The sequence below is a fragment of the Delphinus delphis genome, chromosome 19 (assembly GCF_949987515.2).
Source record: "Delphinus delphis chromosome 19, mDelDel1.2, whole genome shotgun sequence".
NCBI lineage: Eukaryota > Metazoa > Chordata > Mammalia > Artiodactyla > Delphinidae > Delphinus > Delphinus delphis.
Genome location: NC_082701.1, coordinates 15017266 through 15044939, shown reverse-complemented (window position 1 = coordinate 15044939; position 27674 = coordinate 15017266). Strand labels below are relative to the sequence as shown.

Here is a 27674-nt window from a genome sequence, read left to right as displayed (position 1 = left end):
TCTGGGAGAGCTCTCGCTGATTGATACTACGTGGGGCCGGGAGGTCTCTGGTGGTCCAATGTCCTGAACTCGGCTCTCCCACCTCAGAGGCTCAGGCCTGACATCCGGCCGGAGCACCAAGACCCTGTCAGCCACACAGCTCAGAAGAAAAGGGAGATTAAAAAAGAAAGAAAAATAAATAAAATAATATAAAGTTATTAAAATAAAAATATTATTAAAATTAAATAAAATTATAAGTAATAAAAAAGAGAGCAACCAAACCAGTAAACAAGTCCACCAATTATAACAATCGCTAAAAACTATACTCAGATAAATATAAAAATCAGAAAGTGGTCAGTTTCATACAGCAAACCCCAAGTCTACAGTTGCTCCCAAAGTCCACCGCCTTAATTTTGGGATGATTCTTTGTCTATTCAGATATTCCACAGATGCAGGGTATCTCAAGTTGATTGTGGGGATTTAATCTGCTGCTCCTGAGGCTGCACGGAGAAATTTCCCTTTCTCTCCTTTGTTCTCACAGCTCCTGGGGTTCAGCTGTGGATTTGGCCCTGCTTCTGCATGTAGGGCGCTCTCTGGCATCTGTTCTTTGCCCAGACAGGAGGGGGTTAAAGGAGTGGCTGATTAGGGGTCTCTGGCTCACTCGGGCCAAGGAGAGGGAGGAGTACGGATGCGGGGCGAGCCTGCGGCAGCAGAGACCAGCATGACGTTGCACCAGCCTGAGGTGCGTGCCATGTGTTCTCCTGGGGAAGTTGTCCCTGGATCACGGGACCCTGGCAGTGGCCGGCTGCACAGGCCCCTGGGAGGGGAGGTGTGGATAGTGACCTGTGCTTGCACACAGGATTCTTGGTGGCTGCAGTAGCAGCCTTAGCGTCTCATGCCTGTCTCTGGTGTCCACGCTGATAGCCGTGGCTCATGCCCGTCTCTGGAGCTCATTTACGCAGTGCTCTGAATCTTCTCTTCTCGCACACCCAGAAACAATGGTCTCTTGACTCTTAGGCAGGTCCAGACTTTTTCTTGGACTTCCTCCCGGTTAGCTGTGGCACACTAGCCCCCTTCAGGCTGTGTTCACACAGCCAACCCCAGTCCTCTCCTTGGGATCTGATGCTCCCACCTGCCCCGGCGGGTGAGCAGACAAGCCTCAGCTTGGTGAGTGCTGGTCGGCACCGATCCTCTGTGCAGGAATCTCTCCACTTTGCCCTCTGCACCCCTGTTGCTGCGCTCTCCTCTGTGGCTCCGAAGCTTCCCCCCCTGTCACCCCCCCACCATCTCCACCAGTGAAGGGGCTTCCTAGTGTGTGGAAACTCTTCCTCCTTCACAGCTCCCTCCTGGAGGTGCAGGTCCTGTCCCTATTCTTTTGTCTCTGTTTTTTCTTTTGCCCTACCCGGGTACGTGGGGAGTTTCTTGTTTTGGGGGAAGTCTGAGGTCTTCTGCCAGCATTCAGTAGGTGTTCTGTAGGAGTTGTTCCACATGTAGATGTATTTTTGATATATTTATGGAGAGGAAGGTGATCTCCACTTCTTACTCCTCCACCATCTTGAAGGTCCTCCTCTTTCCTATAGATTCTTACTTTTCTATTAGGGAAGACCTTTCAATATTTCCTTTAGTATAGGTTTAGTATTGCTGTATTCTTTTAGTTTTTGCTTGTCTGAGAAATTCTTTATCTCTCCTTCCATTCTAAATGATAACTTTGCTGGGTAGAGTGTCCTAGGTTGCAGATTTTTCCCTTTCAGGATGTTGAATGTAGCTTGCCTCTCCCTTCTGGCCTGAAACACTTCTGTAGAGAAATCAGCTGATAGCCTCATTGGGGTTTCCTTGTAATTAACTTTTTGTTTTTCTCTTGCTGCCTTTAGAATCCTCTCTTTAACTTTTACCATTTTTTATAACACATCTTGGTGTAGGTCTGTTTGGGTTTATCTTGTTTGCCACCCTCTGTGCTTCCTGTATCTGGATATGTTTCCTTCTTAAGGTTTGGGAATTTTTCAGCCATAATTTCTTCAAATAAATTTTCAATCCCCTTTTCTCTTTCTTCTCTTTTTAGGATCCCTGTTATGCATAGATTAGCACTCTATATTATCCCATAGGTCTCTTATATCTCCTTCATTTTTTTTCGATTGGGTTTCTGTCTGCTCTCCTTACTGGGTGATTTCCATTATTCTATCTTCCAGATCACTTATTTGTTCTTCTGCATTATTCATTCTGCTGTTCATAGCCTTTAGTTCAGCTTTCATCTCTTCTAATGAATTCTCTAATTTTTCTTGTCTCCTTATAGTTTTTAGTTCCTTTTTATAGTAATCTGTATTTCTGTTGATAGCCTTTCTTAGTTCCTTCAGTATTTTCATTATCTCCTTTTTGAACTTGGTGTCTATTAGACTGAAGAGGTCTGTTGCATTGTTTGTTCTTTCAGGGGAATTCTCTCGATCTTTTAATTGGAGTAGTTCCTCTGCTTCTTCACTTTAGTCATATTGCTTTTGCTGTATGAGTTTAGGAGAAACAATTATTTACTGTTGTCTTGGAGGGCTATTTTTATGTGGTATCGTCCCTGTGTAGCCTGTATGGGTTTAATAATTTTGGGTGTGAGGGCTGTTTTTATTATGGATGTCTGCCATCTCTTTCCTCAGTGTATGCCGGCCGTTATCCCCTTGATAGGAGGTGTGACTGGTGGTGTGACCAGAGCCTGCATTGAGCGAGACCTCCTCTTTGCTCTCTGGTTGTCACTGTCCTGTCAGGGGCAGGGTCTGCTCCCTAGCTGTTGGAGTGGAAGCCCCCAGATCTGTTTCTGAGCTGCATTTCTGATCCGCAGTGTGAGGTAGGTGTGATTGGAGGGCTCCCACTGGGACCAGAGCCACTGAGTATTCCTCCGCTGGAGCTGTTCATCTGTGAGTACCTTCTGCTGTGTCACCTTTCACCCATTGTGCGGGTTCACAGAGTACAGGGTTGTTGGTGTGGCCCCCGGCCCCACCTCAACCTTGGGTACACCAGCAGCAGGCCCTGGTATCTCTCCGGCGTTGTTTTTGCACGGCCAGCAGCACAGATCCGCTGAAGTCAGGTCCCAGGACTGCAGTAGGCATGCACCTGGACCTGCTGTGGGAGCTGTGGAGGCAGCTCAGACCCTGGCCGGGCCCAGCCCCCACGTACACTGGTCCACAGAGCCCACAACTGCTAAAGCCAGACCCATCACAGCCGCGGGAGCACCTGTGGTCTGTTCGGTTGTTCCACAGGCACTGAGTTTACAGAGTTGGCAGCAGAGGTCTAAATCCGTGGTCACGCAGCTGCTGGGAGATACTTCAGCTCTGCTCGTGAGTCGCACAGCCCCTGGGGCTCAGCTGTGGTTTCACCCACACCTCTGCATGTGGGCAACCCACTGGCGTTGCTCCTGGGGTTGCCGAGGTGGCTGGGGCACACAAGCCTGTCCAGGCGGGAGGGGGCTAGGGTGGCAGCTGTGGCTCGCAAGCCTGCCCAGGCAGTGGCCAGTGCCTGGGGAAGGAGGCCGCAATGGCAGCCCCACCCCTCCCTTCGCATACCACTTAACATTGGTGCTTTGGTTCTGTGGTGGCCCAGGCTTCTTCTGAAAATGCTACTACTGCTGTGCGCCCTGCTCCAGCCCCTTCAGGCTGTCTCCATACAGCCAGCAGCAGTCCTCCCCCGGGGTCTGTTCTCTAAACCCTGCATTCCAGCACCCTCCCCCCACCCCCATACCAGCAGCCGAGCTCCTCATGCGGAGGCTCCCAGGGCGGTGGCACAGACCTACGTGTAGGTCTCTTTCTGTCCTGCCTGCCACAAACTGGTTGTTGCACTCTCCTCTGAGCCTCTGAAGCTCCTTTTCTGTCCCAGCTAATCTCCCTGCTGGGGATGGGACTTCCCAGGGTATGGGAACTTCTCTCCTTCAGCTCCTTCCCAAGGGCGGGGGTCCCGTACCACTTCCTCTTTTTTTAAACTTTTCATTTATTTATTTATTTATAAAATTAATTTTATTTATTTTAGCTGTGTTGGGTCTTCGTTGCTGCGCGCAGGCTTTCTCTAGTTGCGGTGAGCAGAGGCTACTCTTTGTTGTGGCTTCTGATTGCGGTGGCTTCTCTTGATACAGAGCACGGGCTCTAGGGCACATGGGCTTCAGTAGTTGTGGCACGTGGGCTCAGTAGTTGTGGCTCACAGGCTCTAGAGTGCAGGCTCAGTAGTTGTGGCTCACAGGCTTAGTTGCTCCGCGGCATGTGGCATCTTCCCGGACTAGGGATCCAACCCGTGCCCCCTGCATTGGCAGGCAGATTCTTAACCACTGCACCACCAAGGAAGTCCCTGTAGATATATTCTTGGTATATTTGTGGGAAGAGGTGAGTTCCATGTCCTACTACTCCACCACCTTGATTCTTCCCTCTCTTCTTTTCTTTTTTTTTTTTTAACATTTATTGAAGTATAATTGCTTTACAATGATGTGTTAGTTTCTGCTGTATACCAAAGTGAATCAGCTATACATATACATATATTCCCATATACCCTCCCTCTTGCGTCTCCCTCCCACTCTCCCTATCCCACCCCTCTAGGTGGTCACAAAGCACCGAGCTGATCTCCCTGTGCTATGCAGCTGCTTCCCACTAGCTATCTGTTTTTCATTTGGTAGTGTATATATGTCCATGCCACTCTCTCACTTTGTCCCAGTTTACCCTTCCCCCTCCCCATGTCCTCAAGTCAGTTCTTTACATCTGCGTCTTTATTCCTGTCCTGCCCCTAGGTTCTTCATAACCTTTTTTTTTTTTAGGTTCCATATATACGTGTTAGCATACAATGTTTGTTTTTCTCTTTCTGACGTACTTCACTCTGTATGACAGACTCTGGGTCCATCCACCTCACTACAAATAACTCAATTTCGTTTTCTTTTTTATGGCTGAGTAATATTCCATTGTATATATGTGCCACATCTTCTCCCTCTCTTCTAGCAGATGATCAAGCATGTTCATGACTTGCTTCATTTAATCCTCAGAATAACAAAGGAGAATAGGCAGAAAAACTATATATAAATATAATTTTTTAACTAATAAGAAAACTGAACCCTAAGATAATTCAGATTCATTCTCCAAATCACATTGGTACTGTGTGGCAGAGCTGGGACTCAAATCTAATTTTTCTTGCTTCGTAGTCCTGAGAACTAGCTCTTGTCCAGTACATGATGCTGCCTTCCTCTTGTCATTTGCCAGGTTCTGTCAGTCTTTACAGTATCTCTTGCATCTGTTTCTTTCTACGTCCCCTATAGTCATCTTACCTTATACCTTCGTTAACTCTTGCCTGATCTAAATTCTCTCCCAGCTTTAGGCTCCCTGCTCTCCCGTCGATGTGGTGTTTACAGCTACAGAGTGATTTCCTGTCATGCGACTCCTCTTGCTCAAAAACTGTCACTTCATTGCTTATGAAGTGAAGTCCTTCTAGATTCCTCAGCTACTTGTTACCTAAAGTCTTCAGCCAGAATTCATCTCTCCTCTAAGGAAGTAGGGGAAAAAAAGAATCCAATATGGATGTGTTTTTGTTCGGCCTAAACATTGCTTTTCTAAAATATGAGCCAACATTTTTAAGATCAGTAGATTTTGTTGAAAAGATCAGACTCTTGAAAAGTGGAAAATCTGGCAAGACTAGGCCTGCATTCTTATGTGGCAAAAAATAGCCTGTTGTTGAGGAAATAGCTGCCTGCTTTAGACAAGGCAGCCTTTTCCTACTTCACCCATCAGTCCCTATTGTCTTCTTGACACTGAGGCCATCGTTTAGAACCATTTACCATCACACTTGTGCTGTAATTTTCTTAGAGTGGAGAAATATTTTTCTCGAGCTTGGGTCTCTTATCAAATATTAGAAAGTAAGACTCAGAGCTACGTGTTAGAAGAAAAATTAGGGCATGCTTCTTTAGAATATTCCTACTTACTAAAGTGCCAGCAAAGCATGTCTGTATCAAAAGAATAGAACTTTTCTTATCCTGGCTTACTTCATTCATTGTCACATTGGTACCCATTGAGTATTTTGAGTTTCCCACCTTTGATTTAGAACATCTTGAATTACTTTCCAAAGAATATATACATAAAAGGTAGCAGAGCCAGGATTCAACTCCAAAGCCCATATTCTTTTTGCTATATCATTCGGTATCTGAGTTCTTGTAGCTTTGTGTATCTCTGTCATAATGCTTAACCAAAACTACTCAGAACATACATGTGCTTTGCAACATGGTAGCAATTTAGTAAATAGATTATGTTAAATGATTCTCTCTAGAACTAAAGGCAATAAATAAATGGTTTGTCGTGTTTGAGATGTCTTATACATGTCTTTTTTTTTCCCCCCTCTTTTTGAGATACGGACATTTCCCAAAGGGCTATGTTTCTCATTTCTTCAGATCCCTAGTGATGAATTAGAATAAAAAATCAACTTTTGATTTTCTGTGTTTAAATTTAGATTTAATGTTTGGTGATGCATGCTGGCATAGCCCTTTTTGAGTAGGAGTATCCAAGAATGGCCCACATTCACTTGCTTGGAATTTCAAGTAGTTGAAGCTGTTTGGAGGTTAAATCTTTCTGATATAGTATCATTCTTCTGGGTATTTTTTTGGTATAGTATCCAAAGGGGTTTTGCTGATTTTAGGACAGAGAGATTGGATATTATCTGATCTTGGGGAGAGTGTTGTTGCCAAGGTATTGCATTAATCCCTGATCTCAAGTGTAAACTTTTCTAGAAGGTGTAAACTTTTCTAGTATTTGAACTAGATGAAGATTGATTTTTAGCTAGTGTTTCAAAAAAGATTTATGTAGGCTAAAAAATATGTTCTGTAAGTGTTTGTGGCCCTTTTCTTATGTTACGTTGCATAGACATCTTCACCCATAGGCTTTACTATATCTTATGTATAGCTCAGTCCCTTGAAAAATAGTGTTTATGTGTAATATTTCTTTTTAAAATAATTCTTCTTTATCAGGAACTTTTGATTAGATAGAACATCTGACTATGCCAGGTTATATATAGTGGCATTTTTTTACATCAAAGGAGTCAGAAAAACTCACGTTACTTTGTAACAAGAAACAGTTATGCAGAATGTGTTTTAACCTTGGGGAAAATTACTTAATTCTTCTGACCTTGATTTTCACATGTATTAAACAAAGAATTAATTTAGATCAATAATTATCAATTTGCTGTGTATAAGAATCGCCTATGGAAAATGGAAAAACTACATGCATTTAAGTCCAACCCAAAGGATTCTGATGTAGTAGGTTTATTTAGATTAAAGTTTTTCAACCTCAGGATTATTGACATTTAGGGCTGGATAATTCTGTGTTTTGTGGACTGTCCTGTGCATTGTAGGATGTTTAGCAGTATCTATGGCCTTTACTCACTAGATGTTAGTAACAATCCCCCACCCCAAGTTATGACAGCCAGAAGTGTCTCCTGACATGGCCAGATGTCCATGGGGGACAAAATTACCCCAGGCTGAGAACCACCTTCCCAGAGCCAGATCTAGAAATCTGCACTTTTTACTAGCCCCATTGGTAATTATATCATTAACTCTTAAAAGTGATCAATCAAGAATTTTTGCTAATTTTTCCATGCATGGTATATTTGCAGATAAAAATTAAGCAATCCATGTACAGTCAAATTTTTAGAACATTTGGGTATTTCTCTTTAAAAAATAATTGTCAAACAATTTGATTGCATCGAAATGCAATTGTTAAAATGCATAGCTAAAACTGTGGTGGTGCTTGTTTGAATCTAAAAATTCTTTATAAAGAAATTTCCCTTTCAGTGTTTTTAGTTGGTGATTCCTTGCGGCCTTTTGTTTCATTAGGATCAAGCGGCTAGAGACATGAAGAGGCTTGAAGAAAAGGACAAGGAAAGAAAAAACGTAAAGTAAGTTGTTTTCTTCTCCCTCAAAAGTTACATAAAAATTGCTACAGTATTGCAAAGCCTATACCCCCAAAGTTTATAGAGAAAAATTAAAATACACAAATGACTTAAAGTTATTTCTGTATCTTGAATAATATTTCTTATAGTAATTAAAAAGCATTCTTTTTGGTATTCAACTATAAATAGTTTTTAGTAAACACAAGAATGAGTTACAGAGAGAATCGAGAGAGCATCATTACTAAAGTTTGGGTTCATTTTTCAGTCTTGTCCCATAACTGATATAAAATAGACTTATGCCTGTGTGATTGATTTTAAGAAGTAATGGTGATTGTACACAAAAAACTGTGTATATTTTTAATAAATAATAAAAATTTATTTAAGGGGTGACATGCTTTAGCCACTAGCCAGAACTTGAAATACTTTATTTTCTAGGAAAGAGAATTCTCCTCGTCCCCTTGCTGAATATACTCTTCTTAAGGCTTTTTTACCAAGTACAGGGAGGCATGGTTGGACTTTCACCTCTACTTGGCAGTCAGTGCTCAGGCCCTCCCCAAGGTTCCTGTGCCATATGGAGGTTCAGCCCTCTCTTTGGCGTTTACTGTGTGCTGCATCCTCTTCCAGCTGCCCTTCACTGGCGGTGCTGCTTGCCTTAGGGATACCAAGTGCACTAGGTTAGGAAGAAAGTCTGATTAAAAAGAGATGCTTATGGGAACTAAGCAACCATACTGTCCACAGCTCCTGAGAGATGCAAGTGGCGATGGTCCGCTTCTCCATGTGAACTGTTTGGGAGTTTTAGTCCCAAATTTTAAAAAGAGTTGATGTAGTTTTTCTCTCTGTCCCCAAGGATTTTGGCTGAACGTAGTTACTCCAGGGCTAGAAACTCTGGGGCACATTAAGAAAGTTGTGACAGTCTTTTTAGCATGTACCAAATGCAGGTTTGTTTTTTTTTTTAATATAAAATGCTTTATATTAAACACTGTACTGTGTTTGTTGTATGGGGTTGACAAACCTGGGGTCCTTGGGTATCTCTCTTCAAAAGTTTTTACTCCCTATGTTCTTGTTAGTATTTGATGTTTCTAGGGGTACCATATCATCCCATTCAAAAGAAATGCAAACTGTGGCTTACAGAGTGAAACCAGACGTGTATGATGGATGGATAGTTTACAGTGTGCTTATTGCTGCTTTGTTATTGTTAGTGTTGAGAGTTCCTGTGCTGTATGGAATTCAACACTAATGTGCTATAAGTATGGAGCTGGGTATGTGGAACATTTGCAGGGAAGTTTGTTTCTCCGCTTGTTTTTCCAGGGGTATTCGAGATGACATTGAAGAGGAAGATGACCAAGTGAGTTCCTATGCAGTATTTCTTTTACTTTTACCCCACAAAGTCTGTACTGGGGACAAGCTAGAGCTTGCCTTCACTGAAATGGCCATTCCTGACGTTCAGGAGGGAATGTCATTTGACTTGCTGCTTTTCTGCGTGTGTGACCAGTTGGTAATATAAAGATTCATGTGACTTTCCCCCATGTTGAAGATGGAATTTTTGATCAACTATGATATCAAAAGCAAATATGAGCTTTATTCAGCTTGATTTTTTTAATCCAAAATTAATGTTTCTTCTGATAAGTCAAGGAGTAGAGTAGAGTGGGATCTACGGATGGACTCTAGCAACATCTAACCTCTACCTGTTTCTAAGAGTTCTGTTTGTGATTCTTGTGTTTCAAGATGGAACATTAATTAAATGACTGTCCTTTAGGGTTTTTATTCGTTAGTATTTTTTTTTCCCCATTCAGTTGTGGGATGGTGAGAAGGGAACCAGAGTGAGCCTTTCCCAGGTTTGTGACCCTTCTAATCAGTGTCACCTTCCAAACTTGGATTGGTAAAGCCACAGCATGTGTTCCACAGCTCTGGGCACCCCACCCGAGGAAGGCTGTGGAACAGACAGATATATGTCTTCTTTTAAGCAAGCTAAATCATTTTATGGTAGTAACCGTCTCATTCATTTCCTCTGATTGTCCCTCTGAATACTGCTATTGTTAAAGGAATCATTGCTAGTAAGAGTCTTGGTAGGTATTTAAACTGTGCAGTTATCTGTACACTGTATGCACTAATTACAGGAGCAGAAATGTTCTCATTTATACTTGGGTATGATTATGTTCTTGTGCTTTCCTGCAGGAAGCTTATTTTCGGTACATGGCAGAGAATCCAACTGCTGGCGTGGTTCAGGAGGAAGAGGAGGATAATTTGGAATATGATAGTGATGGAAATCCAATTGCACCTTCCAAAAAAATCATTGATCCTCTTCCTCCCATTGATCATTCAGAGGTATGGTGTTTCTTGCTGAATTTGACTCTTCTTTCAAGCTGATAGTTTTCCTTAGCTTTAATATTTAGGTTTTCCCAATATCCTGATTCGTACTCCTTATTATGTCATGAGACTATTTCTTTGGACTCTTGTCATCTTTACCAAATGGTTGAGTCAGAAGGTGACTGAGTGGTTGAGACTTTGTAGCCTATACTGTTGAAGGTACAGCTGAGTCACTTGCTCACATTCAGTTTTTTTCAAGCAATTGTACTTGTTTTCTGCACCATCACTTACCATCTTCATCTCACAGTGGGTCCGTGGGCCTGCATTTGCTTTTCTAAAAATTAATGAATTAATTATTTTTTAAATTTATTATTTATTTTTAAAATAAATTTATTTTATTTATTTTTGGCTGTGTTGGGTCTTCGTTGCTGTTTGCGGGCTTTCTCTAGTTGTGGAGAGCGCGGGCTACTCTTCGTTGTGGTGCATGGGCTTCCCATTGCTGTAGCTTCTCTTGTTGCAGAGCATGGGCCCTAGGCGCGTGGGCTTCAGTAGTTGTGGCACACGGGCTCAGTAGTTATGGCTCACGAGCTCTAGGGCACAGGCTCAGTAGTGGTGGCGCACGGGCTTAGTTACTCTGCGGCATGTGGGATCTTCCCGGACCAGGGCTCGAATGTGTGTCCCCTGCATTGGCAGGTGGATTCTCAACCACTGCGCCACCAGGGAAGCCCCTGCATTTGCTTTTTAATTGCTGTAAATCTTTAGTATTTCTCCTAGATCTGGAACAGATGAGGGGTTGTTCCTTCAAAGTGGAACCAGGAATTACATGGCCCTTAAATCAGGAAAAGGAAATGAGGATATCAGTGTACTCACTTGCGGTGGTGGGGGGGGAATCAGTATTTCATCCAGGTTAAATATCAGACTAGACCTTGCATACAGTGATTCTAGATCTGGAGCAGTGGTTCTCAAAGTGTGGTCCAAGGAGTCCTAGAAGGATCTTTTCACAGAGTCTACAAAGTCAAAAGAATTTTCATAGTAATGCTGAGATCATTTACCTTTTTCACTGTGTCAGCATTTGCACCAATGACTAAAAGCAATGCTGATGCATTAACATGAATCAGGACAGTAGCACCAGTTGCTTCTCCCTGCCAGATCATCACAGTCACACACCGCTCCCCCCAAAAAAACCCAAAACAAATACAAACCAGTTTCACTTAACAGTATCCTTGATGAAACAGTAAAAAATATTTATTAAATCTTGACCTTTATGTTAACATGTCTTTTTATCCTGTGACAAAATGGGAAGGGCAAATCATTTCTATTGCATGCCAAAATATGACAGTTGTCTCAAGGAAAGGCACTTAGGTGTTCGAATTGTGAGCTAAGCTAGATGCTTTTTTTTCATGGAACACCATTTTCACTTGAGAAAATGAATGACACTTCAAGGAAAACAAGTGTCTATTGCCAATGGTAGAAAATCAAGCTTTCAAGCAAAAATTAGAATTTGGGAAACATATTCACCATGGTGAGCTTGATAGCTTTCTAATACTTAAAGTCTGTTGATAATCAACCATGATATATGTAGTTTTTTAATTATATAATGAAATGTTTTGGATGATCTGCAGACCATTTCAGTGAACCATTGTTTTCAAATGGCCAATACACGATGTTACAAAATCATGCGTGAGTAAAGGCTCCATTCAAAGTGCGTGATAGACCGATGAATTGTAATGTAACAATGTAAAAGTTAGTTGATACAGTTTCAGATTACACAATGAAAATAATCTTTAAGAAATGTCGATTTGTCAAGGTTTAGTGTAGTATTGAAGAAGAGTTAAAGTCCACAAGCATCTGAAAAGATTATTAATAAATACTCCTGTCCCTTTTCCAACTACATATCTTTGTGAGGACAGATTTCCTTGGCTTTAATCAAAACAACGTTGCAACAGTTTGCAGTAGGAAATATTTTCTTAGTCAGACATTAGAATGATTTGCAAAAATGTAAAGGAAAGTTATAAAAAAAAAGTTACTTTTATTAAAGCATTTATGTTAAAGTGTGATGGGTTTGTTGTGGGGTTTTTTTAACATCTTAATTGGAGTACAGTTGCTTTACAGTGTTGTGTTAGTTTCTGCTGTATAACAAAGTGAATCAGCTATATGCATACATATATTCCCATATCCCACTCCCTCTTGCATCTCCCTCCCACCCTCCCTATCCCACCCCTCTAGGTGGTCGCAGAGCACCTAGCTGATCTCCCTGTGCTATGTGGCTGCTTCCCACTAGCTATCTATTTTACATTTGGTAGTGTATATATGTCAGTGCTACTCTCTCACTTCGTTCCAGCTTACCCTTCCCCCTCCCCTTGTCTTCAGGTCCATTCTCTGTGTCTGTGTCTTTATTTCTGTCCTGCCCCTAGGTTCATTAGAACCATTTCTTTTTTTAGATTCCATATATATGTGTTAGCATATGGTATTTATTTTTCTCTTTCTGACTTACTTCACTCTGTATGACAGACCCTAGGTCCATCCACCTCACTACAAATAACTCAATTTCGTTCCTTTTTATGGCTGAGTAATATTCCATTGTATATATATATGCCACATCTTCTTTATCCATTCATCTGTTGATGGACACTTAGGTTGCTTCCATGTCCTGGCTATTGTAAATAGAGCTGCAGTGAACATTGTGGTACATGACTCTTTTTGAATTATGGTTATCTCAGGGTATATGCCCAGTAGTGGGATTGCTGGGTCATATGGTAGTTCTATATTTAGTTTTGTAAGGAACCTCCATACTGTTCTCCATAGTGGCTGCATCAGTTTACATTCCCACCAACAGTGCAAGAGGGTTCCCTTTTTTCCACACCCTCTCCAGCATTTATTGTTTGTAGATTTTTTCATGGTGGCCATTCTGACTGGTGTGAGGAGATATACGTCATTGTAGTTTTGATTTGCATTTCCCTAATGATTAGTGATGCTGAGCATCCTTTTATGTGTTTGTTGGCAATTTGTATATCTTCTTTGGAGAGATGTCTATTTAGGTCTTCTGCCCATTTTTGGATTGGGTTGTTTGTTTTTTTGATATTGAGCTGCTTGTAAATTTTGGAGATTAATCCTTTGTCCGTTGCTTCATTTGCAAATATTTTCTCCCATTCTGCGGGTTGTCTTTTCATCTTTTTAAAATAAATTTATTTATTTATTTATTATTTTTGGCTGTGTTGGGTCTTCATTGCTGTGCGCGGGCTTTCTCTAGTTGTGGCCAGTGGGGGCTACTCTTCTTTGCTGTGTGCGGCTTCTCATTGTAGTGGCTTCTCTTGTTGCGGAACATGGGCTCTAGGCACGCGGGCTTCAGTAGTTGTGGGCTCTAGAGCACAGGCTCATTTGCAGTGCACGGGCTTAGTTGCTCCGCAGCATGTGGGAATCTTCCTGGACCAGAGCTCGAACCCGTGTCCTCTGCATTGGCAGGCAGATTCTTCACTGTGCCACCAGGGAAGTCCCTTTTCATCTTTTTTATGGTTTCCTTTGCTGTGCAAAAGCTTTTAAGTTTCTTTAGGTCCCATTTGTTTTTGTTTTTATTTCCCTTTCTCTAGGAGGTGGGTCAAAAAAGGATCTTACTGTGATTTATGTCATAGAGTGTTCTCCCTGTGTTTTCCTCTAAGAGTTTTATAGTGTCTGCCCTTACATTTAAGTCTTTAATCCATTTTGAGTTTATTTTTGTGTATGGTGTTAGGGAGTGTTCTAGTTTCATTCTTTTACGTGTAGCTGTCCAGTTTTCCCTGCACCACTTATTGAAGAGGCTGTCTTTTCTCCATTGTATCCTCTTGCCTCCTTTATCAAAGATAAAGTGACCATATGTGCATGGGTTTATCTCTGGGCTTTCTATCCTGTACCATGGATCTATATTTCTGTTTTTGTGCCAGTACCATACTGTCTTGATTACTGTAGGTTTGTAGTGTAGTCTGAAGTCAGCCTGATTCCTCCAGCTCCGTTTTTCTTTCTCAAGATTGTTTTGGCTACTCGGGGTCTTTTGTGTTCCCATACAAATAGTGCAATTTTTTGTTCTAATTCTGTGAAAAATGCCATTGGTAGTTTGATAGGGATTGCATTGAATCTGTAGATTGCTTTGGGTAGTATAGTCATTTTCACAATGTTGATTCTTCCAATCCAGGAACATAGTATATCTCTCCATCTGTTTGTGTCATCATTAATTTCTTTCATCAGTGTCTTAGCTTTCTGCATACAGGTCTTTTGTCTCCCTAGGTAGGTTTTTTCCTAGGTATTTTATTCTTTTTGTTGCAAAGGTAAATGGGAGTGTTTCCTTAATTTCTCTTTCAGATTTTTCATCGTTAGTGTATAGGACTGCAAGAGATTTTTGTGCATTAAATTTTGTATCCTGCTACTCAACCAAATTCATTGATTAGCTCTAGTAGTTTTCTGGTGGCATCTTTAGGATTCTCTATGTATAGTATCATGTCATCTGCAAACAGTGGCAGTTTTACTTCTTCTTTTCTGATTTGGATTCCTTTTATTTCTTTTTCTTCTCTGATTGCTGTGGCTAAAACTTCCAAAACTATGTTGAATAATAGTGGTGAGTGTGGGCAACCTTGTCTTGTTCCTGATCTTAGAGGAAATGGTTTCCGTTTTTCACCATTGAGAACAATGTTGGCTGTGGGTTTGTCATATATGGCCTTTATTATGTTGAGGTAGGTTCCCGGGTTTGTTGTTACTTTAACATGAATTTTAAAATTTGTCTGTTTTAAGTTTAATACAGTAAATATCAGTAGATTTAACCTACATAAACAAAAGCTCATTGTGTTTCTGTTAAGTGTAAAGGGTACATGAGACTAAAAAGTTTGAGAACTACTGGTCTAGACTGGAGTATGGGTTATATTCAGCTTTTTAAATGTTTCCTTTGGCACAGCTGTTACCACGTAAGGAGTTGGCATTTTTACATGTGGCAAGTTAAATATCTGAAACTGATCTAGGAGGATGCATGCATGATAAAGAGTGAAAAGCTAATAAGGAAAAGCTCAAATATTTGAAATATTCATTTAATAAAATATTTGAGATATTTGACAAAGTGGTCAAACTTCATTATCCTGCCTGGGGTATCCCACAGTTGTCTTAATATAATGAGAAGTCTGCCAGGAGAGACCAGATATGAAGAAAGGATACCCCTTTCTTCACATTCTTCTTTTTTTTTTCCTCTCTTCTGGGTTAAAAAAAAAATGTGTGTGTGTAAAAAATTTACATATTTGTAAATTTTTGTGAACAAAGACAAAAATTCTTGCCCTCATGGACCTTCTGTTCTGGTAAGAGAAGAGAACTGAAGAAAAGGGCTTAGTGCAGCATTGTGGGGAGCATAACCAAAGGTCCTGTTAATAATAAAACTAAATTCTTTCTTTTTGTTGATAGTACCATAGAAAGATAATTAATTTTAGGCTGTATCTCGAGTTATGAAATTTTTGACCACCTGTGAAAGGCATAAGTTCTCCTTAAAGAATAAGTTTATTGTAGACATATCATGTCAGAAAGAGAATCATTTAGCCAGATTCACATGTGGTAAATATGCTAGTGTTTTGTATTCTTAGTACAGTAAGCTATGAAAGATTAGCAGAAATGACTTCTTCCCTCTTTGGAACTGGAAATGCTTGGCCATACATTTCTTAAAAGTTATGTAAACAGTTCCATGTTTTTAAAAAGAATGGAACTCCCTCTAAAGGTAGAGCTCTCCCCAAAGGAAATATTAGAAATGTTTTTAAATGCCGAGATCTAGGTGAACAGCTTACTGCAAAACATATTTAAATGTTATATGATGGAATATCTGAGTCCTTTTTGGCATTAGAGATTCCCTAGTCTGCATCAAGGCTGTTCAAACCTGAGGTGTCCTAAGAGTCTCTTTAGGAAATAGGTCGGTGTTTATATTGAAAACAGGAACAAGAAAAAGTACTGGCTGTACTTTCGGGATTTGTGTCATGAATAAATGAATTCCTTTGTTCTCTCTAGCTGGTTATGGCTTTACTTGTATAATATTTGTGAAAGGTTATTTTGCATTAAAATCAAACTTACAGGATTGACTCTTGAATTCTAGACTAACTTTGAATAATTGGACCTGCAGATTGACTATCCACCATTTGAAAAAAATTTTTACAATGAACATGAAGAGATAACCAACCTCACCCCACAGCAGCTAATAGATCTCCGGCATAAGCTCAATCTTCGGGTAAGTCAGCCATTAAGGCAAATATTCATATTAATGTTAATTAGTGCAGGGTTAGTATTACTGCTTATGCAAACTGAAATAATCTTGAATTTCTTTCTAATAGTCCCTGAGCTATCTTTGATAAAGTAATAATTAGATCCCTTGGGCTCTTGTGTCTTGATTTTGTTGTTTTAGTCTTATAGCTGTTTTAGGATAGGATTATTCATTCTTTCATGTGATACACATGAATACTATATGTATGTGTTCAGTCAACTTTGTGTGTTGTGTTGGAACAATAGGTCATGTGACCTTAAAACTAATCAGCAAGTATTTCTGCAGTGAGAACAGTGTGCTAAGAACTGCGTTGGGTGGGCTAGAGATGAAGACAAGGGGTTCCCATCTTCAGGAAGAGGAGACAAGATTAATAGATGTGGACAATATTGGAAGTTTTAGACTATTTCGAAATTAAGATACACTTGCTTCTCAAACTATATACAGCATGCATTTTTAATTAGAAGAAGAAATTAACAACTTTAAAAAATATGCATGTACTAATATCAGAATAATGGTTTAAATTGTCCACTAAAAAGCTTTGGGTTGCACACTGACCACATTGTTTAGGGTGCTGCTAGATGTTAAGTGAAACACACAGATAATACAGTGATGTATGCTCTTGTGCGGACAACTTTCTGGCCTTACCAGTTGCTACATGATGTTTGAACTTGTGTTTTCTGAGGGTAGGTGTGTGGGAGTGTGTGTGTGTGTGAGTGTGTGTGTGTGTGTGTGTGTGTACACGTATGTACTTGTCTGTTTTCCAAGAAGTACCCCTTCAAAAAACCTTTAAGTGAAATCCTGGTTGGAAATATCAGCATCACCTGAGAAACCTTGATGGAGGTGGAGCCCAGTTCTTCACCTGGGTGCAGTTCAAACAACGTTTGGCAGTGTCTGGATCATCACTAAGCGGGATGTTAGCTCTTCAGGCATCACTGAAATTGGAGACAGTAGACAATATCTTTGTAACTAGTGGGTATAGACGTGTCTGAATTTGGAGCTCATTTGCACTCTTTATTTCAAGAGTAAATTTTATTTTTTCTACCACCTGGTTAATAGTTATGCAAATGGAAGAAGTATATTAATGGCTTTTTCCAATTTACTGAACATCTTTTTATTTCTTATGAGAAAATTGATTTTGATTTAAGAGATTTCTAGGCCCTTAATCATTTAAAATGATATGACTATTATCTCAGGAATATTTATCTTGGAGTTTTTTATATGCGGTTTTAGACCTGTTATTATTTGAATTTTACCTTTTCAAACAGTGTAGGCTCTTAGCTACAGACTTATATTTTCACTTCTTCATACTCCCAACTAAATGCTAGGTAGATACAGGCAAATATTCTTGAACTTCTAATGCTGTTTGTTTTGAAGTACAAGTCATTCCTGCAAGTTGTCTTTATCTCTAGGTTTCTGGTGCTGCACCTCCTAGACCAGGAAGTAGTTTTGCTCATTTTGGGTTTGATGAGCAACTTATGCACCAGATTCGGAAATCTGAGTACACACAGCCCACTCCAATACAGTGCCAGGTAAGTAAAACATATTGAAAGAAAAATGAAGTAGAATGACATTGTGACTTTTTTTTTTTTTAACAAGTCAAAGCAATGAAAGTTTAGTATAGAACTGTATTGACATGGATAGAATTTTTGAAACGTTTAAAAATTAAAGAGCAAAAGTGAATTTTTTACCACTCTTAAGAAGTTGCTGGCTGTTCTCACCTTCTCAGGTTGACTGCATTCTGTCTATGGAATGTGTGTCTTTCTAAATAAACTGCTTTCACTTTACTATGGCTGGCTCTTGAATTCTTTCCTGTGCAAAGCCAAGGAAGGACCCTCACTTGGCAGCCTGTCCTAGGAACTTGCCTGTGACCTAGGACATGAGGTGGTCTTCTCCTCCTCCGCACTTTTCCTTTGATTATAAAAATGTCTGCTTAGTTCTTGGGGCAGAGCCCTCTTGCCTGCCCACTTGTGTCTTTCACAAGCAACCTATATTAATAAATCTACTTAACCTATTTTTTAAAAAAGTTGCTAAGGGACTGGGAAATGTTCTTTTGTGTCTGATAAATGTCTTGAAAATATGATCTGAAGAAAATAGTTCATTAGGCCTAGACTGAACAAAATAAAATTTGTGCATGGAGAAGTTTAGCACTGTCGATTATGAGGATTCCTTTGTCCATGGCCTGAAAATTCTCATAACTGAAGGTAATAGCTTCTGTTTCTCATTTATATATGGATTTTATTCATTTCTACGCAGTTCAGTATGTGGATGAGACAGTCTACCTTCACAAGGGGGACAAATTTTTAAAAATTTTAGCAATGATAATATTTCCTACAGATCAAGAAGTTAATGGAAATTCCAGGTATTTCTTGTTATTCCATAGCCAGTATGCGTAGCCCAGGACATTTTTGTTCCATTGGAAATAAATGTCATTAATAGTCATTTACCCTTCCACAGAATTTCCTTCAGCACATCTTTAAAATTGAAAGTTTGGAGTGGATTTTTTTTTTTTTTTCTTTTTCTCTAGGGTGTACCTGTGGCATTAAGTGGTAGAGACATGATTGGTATTGCCAAAACAGGCAGTGGGAAAACTGCGGCCTTTATCTGGCCCATGTTGATTCATATAATGGACCAGAAAGAATTGGAACCGGGTGATGGACCAATTGCAGTGATTGTGTGTCCTACTAGGGAGCTTTGTCAGCAGGTATGTGCTTTGTGTAGAAGCCCCCCTCCATATTGTTACCTGATAAGGGACTAGCCAGTCAAATGGGTAGAATTACCAGGAACCTTTTTTTTTAATTGTAGTGAAATACACAAAATTTACTATTCTAGCCTTTTTTAAATGTACTGTTAAGTGGCATTAAGTACATTCACATTGTTGTGCTACCAGGAAGCTTCTGGAAAATATTATGTGTTACAGATTTTCTGTATAACCAAATTAATATGGGAACTGTATTATAAGTTTTCCTCCTGGGTTAATTCATTCTGTCTGGTAGAAGGGCAATAACAGGGTCGGGAAGAGACGTGAAAAAGAATAATCACAACAAGATTTTAGATAGCCTGTTAAGATATGATAATGGTACTCTGTTCATTTACTTTATAAGTAAAATTGTGTTTTTAAAGCATTTTCTGGCTTTTGATTTTCTATTGATATCGCATTCTGTGTGTTTTTCATAGCTCCCTTTTGGGTTATGACAGAGGTGTCTGTTGTCACAGTTTGTTAATACGTCATTATGTCAACTTTGTAGATCCACGCAGAATGCAAGCGGTTTGGGAAAGCGTATAATCTCCGATCAGTAGCCGTGTATGGAGGAGGGAGCATGTGGGAGCAGGCCAAGGCCCTTCAGGAAGGGGCAGAGATTGTTGTCTGTACACCAGTAAGTATGTCTTGGGTTTAAATATCAGCCTCTCTTGGTATGAAGAAAAATGGTTAGTTGTTGGAGGGCATTTCCCCTAAAATGTGGTAAAGCAGGGTTAAGAATACTCTGATGCAATGACAGCTGGTGGCTTTGGTTTAATTTTGATTGCTAGCCTAAAATAGCAGTCCAATAAGATTCTCTCTGCTGTGAATTCCCCTCTATAGCAAACAGTTTTTCTTATGCTCTCCTAGAAAAGGGATCGATGCTTACTGAGAGCACCAAGAATCAGAAAGTTGTTCAGGGTATGGTCAGAACTGCCTAGAAGATTGTAGTTTAAACATTAAAACCCATTAATAAGGCTTTAACTTAGGTAATTTCAGAATGCCTCACAAAAAATAGTTCTGACCATCTTTCCACAATTTAAATCAAAATTAATGTAAAGGAAGAATCCTGTTGAGTTTTCAGATTTTCTGTTCTTTTGGGCTCTGTAGTGCGTAAAGTCTGAGGCTGTCAGACTAGTGTCTATTACGGTCTAAGACTGGAGTATTAGCACTTTTCCCAGGAGTGGAACTCTAGAAAGTTCTTGTAAATGCCTTTATACCATCGGCCCTCCACATCGGCAGGTTTCCCTGTGAGTTTCACCAACCAAGGATTGAAAATATTCAGGGGAAAAAAATTCCAAAAAAGCAAAACTTGAATTTGCTGCGTGCTGGCAACTATTTACGTAGCATTTACGTTGCGTTAGGTATTATAAGTAGAGATGGTTTAAAGGATACAGGAGGGCGTGTGTAGGTTGTATGTGCAAATACTCCTTCATTTTGTTTAAGGGACTTGAGCGTCCTCGTGGGAGGTGAGTGTGGGTGATCCTGGAACCAGTGTCCAGCAGACACTGGGATGACTATGCTTACTATTCATTTTCTGGATCTCATAGGGTCGACTTATTGATCATGTGAAGAAGAAAGCTACCAACCTTCAAAGAGTCTCTTACCTTGTATTTGATGAAGCAGATCGAATGTTTGACATGGGATTTGGTATGCCTTGAATACCAGTTGCTTCTGTCCCCGTCCTCATGATACTAGTTTTTTCCATATCTTTCTAGACTTAATTTTTTCTCTGCACGAGAGAAGCTAAAAATACTCCTGGATAGGATTAGACCATAGAGATATTGCTAAGACATTAACTATTTTTAGGAGTTTTTTCAGGAAAAGTATGTTAGGCTTAACTGGGTTGAGGACATTTGAAAGTACCTGTGAATATAAGGGAAATATCATCTCTAGGCTTTATTTTTATTCATATGCCTTTGTGAAGGTCAAGGTCTGTGTTCTTAGGTAGGTGGATGTCATATCATTCAAGGCCTTTTGCTTTCCTGTCCTCCTTGACTTAACCAGCTGTGTGAAAATTCTAAATAGCTATCTTTATGGATTGGATCATCCCTGGGCCCAGCCAATGGTGCTGGGGTAAGTGTTTCTGAGTTTCATACTGAGTGATAGGTCTAGGAGTTCCAGAATTTCCTTAATTCTTATAATGTCTCATGTGAAGATTTTTACTAAAATGACTTTTCCCAGGCATCCCAAACTGTCATACAGAGGTATGATACTAATTTTACTGTTCTACTTCTTCCAGAGTACCAGGTGCGATCCATAGCAAGTCATGTTCGTCCCGACAGACAGAGTACGTATGAAGCAGTTTCATTAAGCCATGTTTGTACTCAGAATAAACACCTATTTATTTTATAAGCACTCACAGCTATGGCAGCAAAAATGATCATGTGTGTTCTAGTGAGGAACCATAAAGGGGAAGATAATGATGGTGACAGGACCTTAGAGATCATTAGATAGAACTTGCTCATTTTTATAGATGATGAAACCAAGGCTGAGGATTAAATTACTTGCCCCAATTCATAAAGTTTTATCACTGGCTAGAGGCAATACACAGTGCAGATATGCTGATTTGAAGTCAAGAGCCTTTTTCTGAACCATGCTGACGACCCCTGTCTTAACTGAAAATGCATAAAGTTAGAATAAGGGCAAGTTTTTTTTTTTCCTTAGTGAATTAATTTTTAAACTAAATTTAAAGTTCAGGTGGGTTTACTTTTTTAAAAACTGAGCAGTGTCAGTGGGAAGCTTAGTGGGTATTCAGAAAAGAAGTCATATTGTTTCTTTAACAGAATTTACTTTACCTTTTAGCTCTCTTATTCAGTGCAACTTTTCGGAAAAAGATTGAAAAACTGGCCAGAGACATCCTGATTGACCCTATTCGTGTGGTGCAGGGGGATATTGGAGAGGTAACCCTAAGCAGGGCTGGATAGGATCCCAGTGGGTTATTTCTCTTACTATGGTGACATGGAATTAATTTCTCACTATTGAGAAAAAAATATTATGCGTTTACAGATGAGGCAACATGTTTCAAATTTGCTTTAAAAACACCAGGGTTGGGGGAAATAGGTGAAACGTGATTGGCAAAATGTTAGTAATTGTTGAAGCTTGGTGATGGATACATGGGAGTTGATTTTGTTCATTTTACTCTTTTTGAATGTTAAAGTTTTTTCCAGAATAAAAGGTTTTTTTTAAAAAATATTTTTTTGGGGTAAAAGCAGGTTTTGCCCTAAAGACTACTGGTCAGTTAGGATGGAACTGACATCATAAGTGATTGTGGGAGTAGGCCTGCACAGCGTGGAGTGGGGAGATTTGAAAGGCCTGGTGAAAATGAGTTAAGGGTTTTTTTTTCCTTACCTATAAATATGTCCTATGTGGAAAATTTCTCTGAATTGTGATTTGGAAATCAATTAAGGCTGCTTTGAGAATTCCTTAGTTTGCTTGGTATATTTATTAAAGTTCTGTGCAGTTAGCTTTTTGACATTGTCTGCTTTTCATCACTAAGTGCCTTCTATTTGCATGTATGAATTATACTAGGAACAGTAAGTGGGAAGGACAGAAAAGGAGCTTACTCTATTGGGAATAATCTGAATAGGCATATAGAGAAGTATTGAGCAAAGTACTGGGGCTTACAGATTATTAGGTATATGTACACGTCAGGGGAGGTGGAAAGCACTGTGATTTGCTAAGGCATGTAAAATTTGAGCTACACTTGACTTGCTGAAGAAAGGCCCAAGGAGAAGAGGGATTATTCAAGGTTCTTCCAGATGCAGGTAGAAAATGTGATGGCTGGTCCTAATTCATGTGCCCTGTGGCACAAATGTCGCAATTATCTTTTTCATTTATTTCTTTTCAGGCAAATGAAGATGTGACTCAGATTGTGGAGATTCTGCATTCTGGGCCTAGTAAATGGAACTGGCTCACCCGGCGTCTAGTGGAGTTTACCTCTTCAGGAAGTGTCCTCCTGTTTGTTACTAAAAAAGCCAATGCTGAAGAGCTAGCCAATAACCTTAAACAGGAGGGTCATAGTCTTGGCCTGCTCCATGGTGACATGGATCAGAGTGAAAGAAACAAGGTTATTTCAGACTTTAAGAAAAAGGACATCCCAGTCCTCGTGGCCACAGATGTTGCAGGTAGGGTATGAATTTCCCCAGTAACCATGCTATAAGGGTGCTCTGTCTTGCTATATAAGACCTTTAATATCTGAGGAGGCTGATTGAAGGCACTCTGCTGGCCTGGCTGGCCACACCCCGTGGTGCAGCAGTTCAGAGCACCGTGATTACAGTCTGGAGCTCTGGGTACCACTTTTTTTTTTTTGGCGGTACGTGGGCCCCTCACTGCTGTGGCCCCTCCCGCCGCGGAGCACAGGTTCTGGACGCACAGGCTCAGCGGCCATGGCTCATGGGCCCAGCCGCTCTGCGGCACGTGGGATCCTCCCAGACCGGGGCGCGAACCCGCGTCCCCTGCATTGGCAGGCGGACCCTCAACCACTGCGCCACCAGGGAAGCCCACCACTTTTCATTTAATGTTCCTCTGAAAAAAAGAATCCCTGCAGTTGGAAGACACTTGGGGAAGAAATTGTTTACACAGTCACATCGTGGGCTGTGCCCCTGTTGTGTGTCTGAATATAGTGCATGCCTTACATTGATTATTTAGTTTGGCATCTTCACTCAAGAGCAGAAGAAGTTTTGAAGTGTGATTTTTGAGTTTGTTCTGCTGAGTTTTAATAGCTACCCTTAAAAACTGGTATTTTCTCGCAGAAAGGAGATCACTTCTCAGCTTCAGGACACATTTGATGTTGGTTTTACTTTTTTTTTTTTTTTTTTTTTAACATATTTCTGGTGCAAGAGTGAGGCCACGGCAGGTTATTGATAGTAGAAGATAGATGTCCCTTACACACTAAGTTGACCCAGCATCATAGAATCTACGATAGTGGCATTTGTTCTAGAAGGGCAGCTTACATGCCTGTATCTCAGCACACCAAATCATGTACTTTGCTTAGATAAGAGGAATGTGGGTTCTTAGGTTAGCATTTGGGGACACTTTGGTGTTTTGGCTCCTGATAAAGAATAAAAGAATTTTGTTTTTTGTTTCAGCCCGTGGTCTGGACATTCCTTCAATTAAGACTGTCATTAACTACGATGTGGCACGAGATATTGATACCCATACGCATAGGATTGGCCGAACAGGACGAGCGGGTGAGAAAGGCGTGGCCTATACCTTGCTGACACCCAAGGATAGCAATTTTGCCGGTGACCTTGTCCGGAACTTGGAAGGAGCCAATCAGCATGTTTCCAAGGAACTCCTAGATCTGGCCATGCAGGTGAGGGGCTGGACACACTTCAGGTTGCTCCAGGTTGTAAAACTAAGCGAAAAAATTTCAATATGCCAGAGGCAGATAACATAGAAACATGACAGCAAAGTTGGGCGGGCGGCACTTGTGAAGTGTAGATTGGTATTGTAGGACATTAGAACTCATCTGGTCTGTCCGCTCATCCTCTCTTTTCAGCAGCATTTATGTTGAAAAGCTATTCCTTTGTGCTAAAATCTGTCCCTGTGACATTTCTTTCTGCTTGCCCCATGTCACACTTGTGAGCAAATTTAATATCAAAGAAAGCTACTAGTCTCCTCACTGCCCTTTTCCCCAAAGTTTTTTCTTTGGGGGGCTAAAAATGTATGATGTCTTTAAAAAAAAAAAATGTATTTCACTACTTCTCAGACCTAGATCTCAGACCTTTGACTACACTGCTTACCCATTTAAAACTGAGTGAGGCATTCTACTGAATTCAACCTTGAGTTGTCTTAATACACACAGTCCCCAAATTACAAATGGATTTGTAGAGACTGATAGTAGAGACTTATGTGTTTTTCAAATTCATAGGCCAGCCTACAGAACTGTTCACCCATAATGCAGTTGTACTGTGGTACTGCCTGTGCTTCCAGACCTGGGAGTAAAGGACCTGCATTGCAGGGGAGAGTAGAATAATGTTTCCTTTCCTTTCGCGGAGAGCCAGTCCTGAATTAAATACAAGATGTATTTTGTCTGTGGCATTTTCCTACATCTCATTGTGCCTCAGGCTTTCTCTGCTCTCAGACTGATCAGCACCTTGCCCAGCCTGCCCTACCTTTCAAGTACTTTTTTTTTTTTGATAAATTTATTTTATTTTTGGCTGCGTTTGGTCTTCGTTGCTGTGTGCGAGCTTTTTCTAGCTGCAGTGAACAGGGGCTACTCCTCGTTGCAGTGCGTGGGCTTCTCATTGCAGTGGCTTCTCTGTTGTGGAGCACGGGCTCTAGGCGCGCGGGCCTCAGTAGTTGTGGCTCACGGGCTCTAGGGCGCAGGCTCAGTAGTTGTGGCACTTGGACTTAGTTGCTCCGCGGCATTTGGGATTTTCCTGGACCAGGGCTTGAACCCGTGTTCCCTGCATTGGCAGGCGGATTCTTAACCACTGCGCCACCAGGGAAGCCCTCAGGTACTTTTTGAGTGTAACGTGATTGTCAGATAAAGCTCTAACCACCCCCAGAGATGTTATATATAGATTGTCGGAGAAATAGAGAATAAATTCATTTTCCTCAAGGAAGTTAGAAATGGCCAGAGTAACAGCTCTGCATCTGAGGTGTATCTTAATCACTTCCCTTCCTGGAGCCCCTGAAGGAAGGAAGGAGCAGTAAAAGGAAGCCTTAGATAAGGCTCCTGACAAATATGATGGATGAAGCTACCAAAAAGCAGCTAATCTGTGGTGCCTGTGAACAGTTCCTCCTTTGCTACAGATACATTCGCAAAAGATGAAACAAAAAGTTCTTCCCATTTAGTTTCCTTTTTGATCTCGTCCCGTTCCTCTGGGTGCCTCTTCCTCCCATGTCTTAACCTTGAATTGTGTTCAATGCAGAATGCCTGGTTTCGGAAATCCCGCTTCAAAGGAGGGAAAGGGAAAAAGCTGAACATTGGTGGAGGAGGCCTAGGCTATAGGGAGCGGCCTGGCCTCGGCTCTGAGAACACGGTGAGTCCTGGATGTTAGGATTATTCTTGTCTGAGAGCCTCTTAACGTGACTTTCTATTGAAGAAGCACCTGTGTGTCCTTGACTGACTAGGCGTGCTCAGGACACCAGTTTAGATTAGCAGTGGTTCTTAAACTGTGGTCCCTGGACCAGTAGCACATGCAAACTCGTGCCCCACCCTAGACCTGGTGAATCCAGCTCCAGAGGTGGGGCCCAGCAGTCTGTCCACCAGCCCTCCAGCACTGGCCTAGAGCCGAGGGTCACTCTGTAAACTCCAGCTACAGCTTGTAACTAAACTCAGGAATGATTCCTACATTCTGGGAAATCGAACCAGAGATATGAGAGCTAGCTTTTCTCACAAAACAGTAACAGAAGCTCCCCCTGACTGGCTTTCTTAACTTTGTTTCCTGTCACTTTCTTAAGCCAAGGAAGAAAGCTGCCAGTCTCCATTTCTGCGTCATCACAGTTAACTTGGTGTCTTTGTTACATACAAAATCTGTCCCCATGTTACAGTGATGATGACGATGTGGGTCATGCAGATAGATGGTAGTGAGAACTGAATATGTGCCAGGGCCAGCCCGGGCAGCCACACGTTAGCTCAGTCTCCACAGCCACTCAGAGTAAGTACAGATGATAAAACGGAGGCACCCGAGGTCACACTGTGCTGAGCACTGAAGCTGAGGTTTCAGACTCTTTAGGGTCTGGACTTGGAGGCTGAGCAGTCATGTATGTGCTGTACTGCCTTGTGGCCTTTTCAGCCTTAACGTAATTTTTATATAATTACATAAACATGTTTATATTTGTGTCTGTAAATAATACCAAGTGATCAGCTTTGGGCATAATCTGACCTCATTTCTGACCATTCGGGTTAGTTCCCAGAAATAGAATTATTGGGTTGAAAGGCATAAGCATTTTTAAATGATTCATTACCGTGCCTCTTTTCTCACAAAGCATAACTTTCTAAAAATTTCCCATTCCCATTTCAGCTCCCACTTCAGTTTTCAGTATATTGAGGCCCAGTCTGTGGCAGTGGGCTTTCCTACTTACTCTTCCATCCTCATGAGTGTGTTGATTTTTTAGGACCGAGGAAGTAACAACAATGTAATGAGCAATTATGAGGCCTACAAGCCCTCCACAGGAGCCATGGGAGATCGGCTGACGGCAATGAAAGCAGCTTTCCAGGTCGGTCTGAAATTAAGCATTTAGTTAAGAGCTTTCACTGGTAACTCTTGGGCAGTGAGGAGGGGCCCTAGTCTTCCTGAGATGGTAGCTGGCCTCGTAGACTTGATGTTTGCTGGATTTAGGTAGGGCCTTCTCCTGTTTTCAGTTTCGAATATCACCGTAACTGCAGCTTACCTAGAGCTGCAGGTGTAGCGCCTAGAGAAACCCCTCTTGCTGGTCATCTACTTCAGTCATGCTCAGGGCCCTCCTCCTACAGCAGGATTGGTGTTCCCTCCCTGCCTTAACAGCCTTCAAGGCTCCAAGGCTCTTGTAATCTGGTTGAGAGTAATTGCCATTTTTTAGCTA

At 41.0% G+C, this 27674-nt stretch overlaps 1 protein-coding gene across 1 annotated transcript in view; it reads left to right on the top strand.

Moving 5' to 3' along the window:
* Nucleotides 1-27674, top strand: part of DDX42 (DEAD-box helicase 42) — a 43214-nt gene that overhangs the window by 14886 nt on the left and 654 nt on the right. The window contains exons 4-17 of the mRNA XM_059997938.1: nt 7805-7866; nt 9169-9205; nt 10036-10185; nt 16283-16387; nt 17830-17949; nt 18945-19121; nt 19666-19794; nt 20708-20807; nt 21400-21447; nt 21963-22060; nt 23008-23284; nt 24248-24474; nt 26039-26149; nt 27228-27329. Of these exons, the coding sequence (XP_059853921.1) occupies nt 7805-7866; nt 9169-9205; nt 10036-10185; nt 16283-16387; nt 17830-17949; nt 18945-19121; nt 19666-19794; nt 20708-20807; nt 21400-21447; nt 21963-22060; nt 23008-23284; nt 24248-24474; nt 26039-26149; nt 27228-27329 (1743 nt within the window). The remainder of the gene's footprint in view (nt 1-7804; nt 7867-9168; nt 9206-10035; nt 10186-16282; nt 16388-17829; nt 17950-18944; nt 19122-19665; nt 19795-20707; nt 20808-21399; nt 21448-21962; nt 22061-23007; nt 23285-24247; nt 24475-26038; nt 26150-27227; nt 27330-27674) is intronic.